Source organism: Elaeis guineensis, chromosome 3, assembly GCF_000442705.2.
Source record: "Elaeis guineensis isolate ETL-2024a chromosome 3, EG11, whole genome shotgun sequence".
Taxonomy (NCBI): domain Eukaryota; kingdom Viridiplantae; phylum Streptophyta; class Magnoliopsida; order Arecales; family Arecaceae; genus Elaeis; species Elaeis guineensis.
The window spans coordinates 3,207,530-3,216,950 of record NC_025995.2 but is presented as its reverse complement, the minus strand read 5'-3'; the positions used below and the strand labels follow the sequence as shown (position 1 = coordinate 3,216,950).

Genomic DNA, 9,421 nt, shown 5'->3' with positions numbered 1-9,421 from the left:
TATCTCTGATTCTAGTTTTTTTTTGGTTTGCTCCCTGGTTTACAAAAATCTATTCCAACATGCAATTACAAAATAATGTTGGGGAAGGTGTTTTTTTTTTTTTTTTTTTTTCCGCTGCTTTCCAATGTTCTACAGGCTCTTTTATGCTTTGCTTCTCTTTCATTCAAGAATTCTCCCCTCGTTAGGCAATGCTCACAACTCCTCCTACTATCACAGAACCATTTCACTGATTCACAAGGTTCATTGATCTTAATATTCATGCATAGAAATGTGGAAAAAGGTGCCTAGCTCACAACTTGTTAGAACAAATCTAACAATCAAGGCCAAGAAATAAATAATGTCCCTGTATGCTTTCTTATTTCCTTGTCAGGCATCACTAATCAGCAAAAATAAGAATGAACAAGCTAAATTTGCATCCAGAAAAGAAACAAGAAAAATCTAAACAGGATCCATAAGAATGGTTAAGGAAAGTATCTCCATGGCAGTTTAGAGTGGATGATGAGGTTCCAAGGCATAAAAAGAGAAATCTAATATATTCTTTGGTGAAGAAAAATAAGCACCTTACTGTAGCATTATTTTAACAAAAAGAAGAAAGAAAGATAGTGAAAGGAACCATATCATGCAGCTCTTCTACTGCTCTTCATTCAATGCAGATGTGTGAGATGCGAGCAGTAGTCTACCTCTCTTCGATATCAATTTCAAGCATTTGAAGTAGACACAACAACCTTTTGGAGGAAGAAGCTGGTATTAAAATAAGTCACTAATCATACCAATAGTGTTGATTCTATGTCAGAATTTAACAGAAAATGTGACCAAGAATCAGGGAGACATTAGAATGATTTTGCATGGGTCTAACATAAACAATTATGCAAGAACACTTTGGCAAGATGGTTCAGAAAAATGTATTTACTGAGACAATGTTGAATATAGCATAGACGATTCTCCTGTCTGTCCAATTGCAAGCAATCCCTTATGTTGAATGTTGCATTTCTCCTTTCTGCATTGTCTCTTAGAAGGAAAGGGGGAATATACATATTTGACAGATTCTTTAGCTATGCAAGGCTCTCAAGCATACCTGCCGAAACTTGTTCAAGTCTGTTGGGATGCTCGATCAGCTTTTAGTGTTATTTTGAAGCAAAACCAGACTTTGAATGTTATCAAATATAGCATCCCACATTTCTCAAAAGCTATAGCAACCAATCACCTGTCTGCAGACAGAGTAAAACAATTTAGTGACTCCATAAGATTCTTTCGTTTAGTTGGGGGAAGGGTCTTCCCTCATTACTTTCCAAACAAAGATCTTCTATTGATTGCAGTGACCGAATAAAAGACATGAAGAGTCTTTTAGCAGCATGCTAATTATGCAAGAAAGAGTCCAAGGAAACCTCCTACTAGTTCTGCTTTTCTTTTTTAATTTTTCATTTTTTGATGGAGGGGAGAACTTAACCCACCCAAGTTTATTATATATAAAAACTCCTACTAATTCCAGTCAATTATTTTTTTTTTTTTAACTTGAATCTGGCAAAGAGAAAAGAATCCATGGAATAATATCTGCAAACAATTTAAAGAGGTAAATGAATGCAAGATTCAATGGTGCTTCCTAATTCCTCTGCCATTTTTCTTTTGATAATCCTTTACCAGATTTTTGAGTGAAAGGATTTGGAGAGATACCTGAGGTGCATTTATTAGGTTTTGCAAAGATAGCTTCTGGGATCAATGAGATCGTTCCTGAACAACATAAAAATCTAAGTTTCATTTAGGGAAAAGAAAATCACCACATGACTTGGAACGGATAGCAAAATTCTCTGGTGTAAAAAATAGCATATTTTAACAAACTTTTACCGGATGCAGAACAACGAATTAATTATTAGGAAACAGAAATAGCAAATTCCAAAAAAAAAAAAAAACATAGGTAAGAGACATCAATTAGTTAAGAGATAATATTCCTAGAAATTAAAAACAAGAACACTGAGAAAGATTCAGAAGTTAAATAACGCTGATCTCAAATTCTGGACAAACAATAAAAAAACAAAAACAAAAACAAAAAATAAGAAAGCAAAAAGGAGGATGACACGCACCAAAAGAGTGAACTTCCACGGAATGGAGCTGCTACTGGAACCTTAACTTCGACCAATGCAGCATGCTAACATAACATAACTTGCTGACAAATTTCGCAGCGAAGGTAGATCTTTTGCTGGTTTGTTCTCTATCTTCGCCTCTCTCCCTCTCAAAGATGCTGATTTTTGGGATGTGAGCAATCTTGGGCCAGTCGTCGCCTCTCCCCCTCTCACATCGCCTTGCCAGAAGGGGACAGTACTCAATGCGCAAACCTCGAAGTGCAGGGAGGTCTGGCAGCATTGCGAGGCTGTCACAAAACCAAAGTGATAAAAACTGGAGCGAGGTGAGGCCCCCCACCCACCGCGGCAAAGCAGTCAATCTGGGGGACCCCCCTATCTCCAGATTGCAGAGGGCAGTGAACAGAGGCTCCATTCTTCCCCATTCTAGACTCTTTAGATTTCTGTTATTCCTTAAAGAAAGGGTGCGGAGTGAGGACATGTACATAACAACTTCTGGCAAACAATTCAGCGCGAAACAGCATGAAATTTGTAGATCCTCAAGGGCAGTGAGGTATCGCAGCCCACCCCACCACCCAGACTGGGATGATATTCCACAGCTCCAAATGCACAGTATTTTCAGTTTGGACGACCCTCCAATGCTTCCTTCCGATAACAGCATCTGATTTCTTGATATCATAAGATTCTCGACTGAGCATGGGATGCATGGTTGCACCATTAATTTGGGGCAGAAGTGGACGTCCAATAACCTAAGATGAGGGAACATTTCTGTTGTTGGTTTTACGTGCCATTCCTCCAATTCAGGCATGTCTTTTAATCTGAACTCTTCTAACGAGGACACGTTGCCACCATCCTCTTCTATTTTCCTCAATGCATGCATTCCAGATACAAAGAGACGCTTCAGAGAGGGGAATTGGCTGAGCGGTGGAAGATGCTCGCACCACTTCAGATCCCACAATCTGAGCTCGACCAGATTTGAAAATAAAGTTGACACTTGTTCCGCCCTCGCCATCCAAGTGGGTAATCTGATGCCCATGTAGCCGACCATTGTCAACTCCTTTAAATTAGGATGAGGTTGGAGCCTTTCAAACACATCCTCCGCCATTTTTGTAGAAGATGATGTCCGTGCCCAATCCGAATGTCCGTTCCACGACAATGTCCAGGACTGCAGGTTTGTCTTGGCCTCCAACTTTGCTTGCATTGCTTCCTTTGGATCCTTCACTTCATGAAGATCACTGATTTCAAGAGAGTTACCGGTCGGGTTGAGATTTTGCAGTTCTACCATGCTACTTCCATCCCCCTGACGCACAGCAAACATTGACAGCCGGCAGAAGTTACTCAACTGGCCCATTTTAGGTTGCATCGGAATCAAACCCAAACATCCAACGACGCACAGATGCCTGAGATTTCTCATTTTTCTCATGTCTTTGGGCAACTCTTTAAGATCATAACAATAACTAAGGTTCAACACTTGCAAGTTGAAGAGAGAAGTAATTGAGTCAGGTAAAGCTTAATTAGTGTATGGGATAGGTCTAGGTACCTTAGATGCTTTAACCTGCTTATTCTGCTGGATAACTTTTTGAGCCCTGTGTTATGTAGATCCAATGCACGCAAATAAGTGAGATTTGAGACTCTGTAGAAGATGGATTCTTTGATGATTACATCATTGAAGTCAAGCTGCAAAAATACAAGTGATCTCGATTTCTTTGTTTTGTAGGCAACCTGTAAACATTCTGATGATATGTTGTCATTAGAAACAACTGATGAATAGCGACATCGACAAGAAATGCTTGTGTCCTTGCCCACCTCCATGATCATGGCCTCATCACCTATGACACAGCAAGCAAGATCATGGACTAGATCATGCATCTTGCATACGGTCACGTTACCATCAGAATCCATCTTTGCATCCTGAAAAAAGGACCTCCATAGCAAATTATTGAAAAACTGATTGCCGATATCCTCTAAATCCATATTATTATCCGATGGTTGAATGAACCCTTCTGCAATCCACAACTGAATCAATTTCTTTCTATGAATTGTAGAATCTTTTGGGAACAACGAGCAGTAAGCAAAACACTGCTTCAAATGAGATGGAAGATGATTATAACTTAATCTTAAGGCAGGCAATATTCCAGTCTCCTTCACAGCTAATTTCCAGATTTCACTATTTTTGACAGCTAACCACTCCGCCTCCCCTCTCTTGGAGCTCATTAGCCTTCCAAGGGCCTTCGCAGCTAAAGGCAAACCCCCACACTTCTTCACAATCTCCTTCCCTATTTCTACCAACCTTGAGGTCTCTTCTCCTCTCCCCAACCCAAACGCCCTCTGCCTGAACAAAATCCAGCAGTCATCAATCGATAGCCCTTGCAACCTGAGTGGTGCAAAGCTACCCATTATGATAGCAACTCTTTCACTGCGGGAAGTTACTATGATCTTGCTTCCCTTCTTGCCAACCCTTAGCAAAGGTTTTAGTCTTTCCCATTCAGCTCCCTCCTCATTCCATACGTCATCAAGAACGAGTAGAAATCTCCGCTCTCTTAGTTTTTTACGAAGAAGAGACTGCATCATCTCTATGTCAGACAGCTGCAATTTGTTCCGGTCACTCGTTCGATAATTGCTCTTATTATCCTTGGAATGTCAAAATTCTCGCTGATGCAAACCCACATCCGAAGTTCGAATTGTTCCTCTACCCTTTTATCATTGTAGACTAACTGAGCAAGCGTGGTCTTCCCAACTCCACCCAAACCAACTATTGGGAGAACCGCGACATCCTTATCGGTATCCACATGGACTAAGAAATTTAAGACCTCCTCTGTATCATCATCCCTGCCGTAAATTTCAGATTCGACTACAAATGAGTAGGTCTCTCGCTCCAAAGGTCTCTCCGGGATGGGTCTCTCCCTCAAATGGAATTTCAATCTCTCTTCTGAAATTTGGTCCAATCGCTCTCTGATCTCTTTCACCTTGCGAGCAATCTTGTGATTAAATATAATTGAATTGTTGAGGGAAAAAAAGTCACGCACCTTTCGGGTGATGCAATTGATTCCCTCAATCTTTTGTCTTAATGCTTCAGTTTGGAACTCGTCCACCACATCATCTGCATCAAAATATAATTGAATTGTTAGGATTTGACGCCTCGAGATTCAGCCCACATTGAGCCCACAGCAAGGTTCGCGGCGAAAAATGGAGTCCAACGAGACCAAGATCACCTGAAACGGAGCTCGGATGGAGGAGATACGAGCTTATGAAATCGGCACGAGAATCGAGGCGGCGGAGGACCGCCGGCGACCGGCGGCGGGCGGCAGCGGCGCGGCCGCAGGCGGTGGCGCGCGGGACGCGCGACCCAGGCCGGCGCGGGACGCGTGACCCAGGCCCGCGCGGTGGGGGCCCGGGGCCCAGGCGGGCGTGCGGCCCAGCCGGGCGCGCGGCCCAGGCGGGCGCGCGGCCCAGCGGGGTGCGCGGCCCAGGCCGGGCGCACTGCCCAGGCGCGCGCAGGCCCGCGCGCAGGCGCGGCCCAGGCGCGCGCAGGCCCGCACGCGCGGGCCGGCCCAGGCCAGCGGCCTGCTGGCCCCTTGCCCCGGTCCACCGTGGATCGGGTGGTCCACGGCGCGGTCTGTGGACCGCGTGGGCATTTCCCACGCATTTCTCGCGGTCTACGGTACTATTTCGTGGACCGGAGCGCGATCGGAGGGCCCAGGTGATTCCCGGTTTTGATCCGACGGTCCAGGGGGATTTTTGGCTTGGTTTAGGATTCCTAATCCTTCTCTAATCAAGTTTAAACCAGGTTTAAGCCTTTAAAAGGCCCTATGAGGCACAGAGAGGTGCTGTGTTTGTGTTTCTCGCCGTACGAAGGCCGTACGACCCCGAGAAGAGAGAGAGAGGCGAGGGCGCTGAGAGAGAAGGAGCAGGAGGCTCCTGGACAGCGGTCGCCAGGCTCTTCAGGGGTTCAGGGGGGTCTCCAAGAGAGAGAGAGCTTTTGTGAGGGAAACTTCATGTGAGAGAGAATTGGGTGTACAAGGGTTGAGGGTGAGGTCTCCTCTTGTAAATTTTTTTTTTCATAGTGAAGTTTGCATGCCCCGTGGAGGCGAGCCCTTTTGTGGCTGATCCACGTATTTTGATTATTTTTCCTTTTGTTTTGTTTCTTCTTTCTTCCTGCTGTATCGCGTGGTACTGGAAAGATCTTGGGAGGTGGTGTCTTGGCCAGACATCCACCCAACAAGTGGTATCAGAGCAAGGCGGTACAAGGACGCAGATTGCAGTGGTGGTGAGCAAGACTGAAGATGGAGAAAATAGGAACAATCAAGATGGAGATCAACAAGTTCGATGGTAAGAGCAATTTCTCCTTGTGGCAGGCAAGGGTGAAGGACGTGCTCATCCAACAGGGGTTGATCGATGCTCTCTTGTGCGATGAGAAGCCGACCACCATGGAGGTGCGGGATTGAAAATGGCTACAGATGCAGGCGGTGAGTACCATCCGCATGTACCTGGCGGATGAGGTGGTGATCCATGTGCTGAGCGAGACTTCCCCGACGGTGCTGTGGTCGAAGCTCGAGGAGTTGTACATGGCGAAGTCTCTCACCAACACTCTTTTCCTCTGGAGGCAGTTTTACCAACTGCGGATGACTGAGGGACAGAGCGTGCAGGAGCATCTGAGCCACTTCCAGAAGATCCTCACCGACCTTCTCAGCGTTGGCGAGAACGTTGAGGAGAAGACCAGGGCACTGGTTTTGCTGGCGTCGCTTCCTTCTTCGTACGAGTCCTTGGTGACTGCTCTTCTAGTGGGGAAGAGCACTATCAAGATGGACGAGGTCACCGCGGCTATACTCCAGAACGAGGTTCTCAAGAGGGAGAATCCAGCTTCGAGCTCAGGTGTCGATAGCTCAGCTTTGGTGGCTTCTGGAGGTGCAGGAGGCGATAGACGGAGCGACAGGAGATCGCAATGAGGGCGGTCTAAGTCCAAGAGGGACTTGAGCAAAACCAGGTGTTACCGGTGTGAGGAGTTGGGGCATCTAGCCAGAGATTGCCCTCAACTGAAAAATCGGACGGTGGCTGCTGTAGCGACGGCCGGCAGTGATTCAGATGGAGATGTCCTGGAGATATCTGACGAGGTATCTACTTCTTTCCAGCAGTGGATATTAGATTCCGCATGCCCCTATCATGTGTGTTGCAGAGAGGAGCAGTTTGACTCCCTGGAGAACAGTGAGAGCACTGTATATCTACCAAATGGATCGAGCTGTGCGATCAGAGGCATTGGGACGGTCAGCTAGAGGACACATGACGGTGCAGTGAGGAGATTGGGGGAGGTCCGATACATATCCGATTTCAGGCGGAATCTTATCTCACTTAGCAGACTAGATTCGAGAGGCTACAGGACGGTAGCTGGTGGAGGAATCCTGAGGGTGCTACGCGGCGATAGGATTGTGCTGGAGGGGAAGAAGGGGAGCAGAGGATATTATTACCTGACAGGGAGCCCAGTGCGAGGTGGAGCATCGGGAGCCAGGTGGAGCCCAGAGCGAGGTGGAGCTCCAGGAGGCGGATCGGGCACGAGACAGGAGACTCGGGAGGATGAGAGGCGACGTCGCAAGGTAAGATTCCTATTGCCGCAGGATGATGCCCCGAGCAGGTCTCAGGTCAGGAGGAGCACAGCATACGACGGAGATGAGATCGAGCAGCCTGGCTCGACTCCCATGTTTGCCCATTCATGATCAGCAGGCGATTGTCCCAGGGCATGGGGGCGCGGAGATCCAGAAGCTCTCGGAGTTTGGAGGAGGCCGAATATCGAGTCGAAGTGGAGATTGTTAGGATTTGATGCCTCGAGATTCAGCACACATTAAGCCCACAGCGAGGTTCACGACAAAAAATAGAGTCTAACGAGACCAAGATCACCTGAAACAGAGCTCGGATGGAGGAGAAACGAGCTTATGAAGTCGGCACGAGAATCGAGGCAACGGAGGACCATCGGTGGTGGGGGCCCGGGGCCCAGGCGGGCGTGCGGCCCAGGCGGGCGCACGGCCCAGCGGGGCGCGTGGCCCAGGCCGGGCGCACGGCCCAGGCGCGCGCAGGCGCGGCCCTGGCGGGCGCGCGGCCCAGGTGCACACAGGCCCGCACGCGCGGGCCGGCCCAGGCCAGCGGCCTGCTGGCCCCTTGCCCCGGTCCACTGTTGACCGGGTGGTCCACGGCGTGGTCTGTGGACCGCGTGGGCGTTTCCCACGCGTTTCTCGCGGTCCACGGCACTATTTCGTGGATCGGAGCGTGATCGGAGGGTCCAGGTGATTTTCGATCTTGATCCGACGGTCCAGGGGGGGTTTTGGCTTGGTTTAGGATTCCTAATCCTTCTCTAATCAAGTTTAAACTAGGTTTAAGCCTTTAAAAAGGCCTGAGACGAACAGAGGAGGTGTGGTTTTGTGTTTCTCGCCGTACGAAGGCCGTACGACCCCAAGAAGAGAGAGAGAGATGAGGGCGCTGAGAGAGAAGGAGCAGGAGGCTCCTGGACAGCGGTCGCCAGGCTCTTCAGGGGTTCGGGGGGGTCTTCAAGAGAGAGAGAGCTTTTGTGAGGGAAACTTCATGTGAGAGAGAATTGGGTGTACAAGGGTTGAGGGTGAGGTCTATTAGGAATGTACATTGCCTATATATCAGGAATATACAGAATATTAGGAATGTACATTGTCTAGAATATCTTTTTACAATGGCATGTTACAGAATATTAGGAATGTACATTGTCTAGAATATTGTCTAGAATATTTTATAATTACTATGGCATATTTTTGAATTAGGAAGATCACGTGATTGATACCGTGATCTCTCCAATTTCCTGCCTGTTTCTCCTCCTTTTTCTGAATCTCTCAGGCTTTTCTTTTACATGGTATCAGAGCGGGGTTGCCATTGATCCAAGTCTTTTCCTCGATTAAGCGCTTACAGCAGGTTGTTGCTGAAGCATCCTCTTGCACGTAGCTGGAGGAAAATAGTTGCTACATCTTATCCTCATCAACATGTCCGATCAAATTGATTAGAGCACCACAATCGAATCTATGGTGGATGGTTCGTCATCGACCTTAAATGCTGCGCATGATCCGGCATCTCCCTATTTCATCTCACCTTCAGAGAATCCTGGGAATGCCCTTGTGACATCTCTACTCAAGGGACCGAACTATCCTGCATGGCGAAGGGCCATTATCACTGCTCTTCGAGCCAAACAAAAAATTCGGTTCGTTGATGGGACACTTGCACGACCTATAGATGGATCGCGGGATCATTTTCTCTGGGATACATGCAATTCAATGGTGATGTCATGGATCTACAACTCTGTTGTATCAGAAATCTATGATAGCATCTCTTTTTTTGAA

The 9,421-nt window shown here is 47.2% G+C and overlaps 1 protein-coding gene across 1 annotated transcript; it reads right to left on the bottom strand.

The window, feature by feature from the left end:
• Positions 1–499: 499 nt before the first annotated feature.
• Positions 500–9,069, bottom strand: LOC105042480 (putative disease resistance protein RGA4). The gene is given in 6 exon segments (XM_073253210.1): positions 500–1,208; positions 2,079–3,587; positions 3,590–4,682; positions 4,685–5,213; positions 8,872–8,930; positions 8,995–9,069. Coding segments are annotated over 5 exon segments (3,234 nt in total). The 3' UTR covers positions 500–1,208; positions 2,079–2,109.
• Positions 9,070–9,421: the final 352 nt, after the last annotated feature.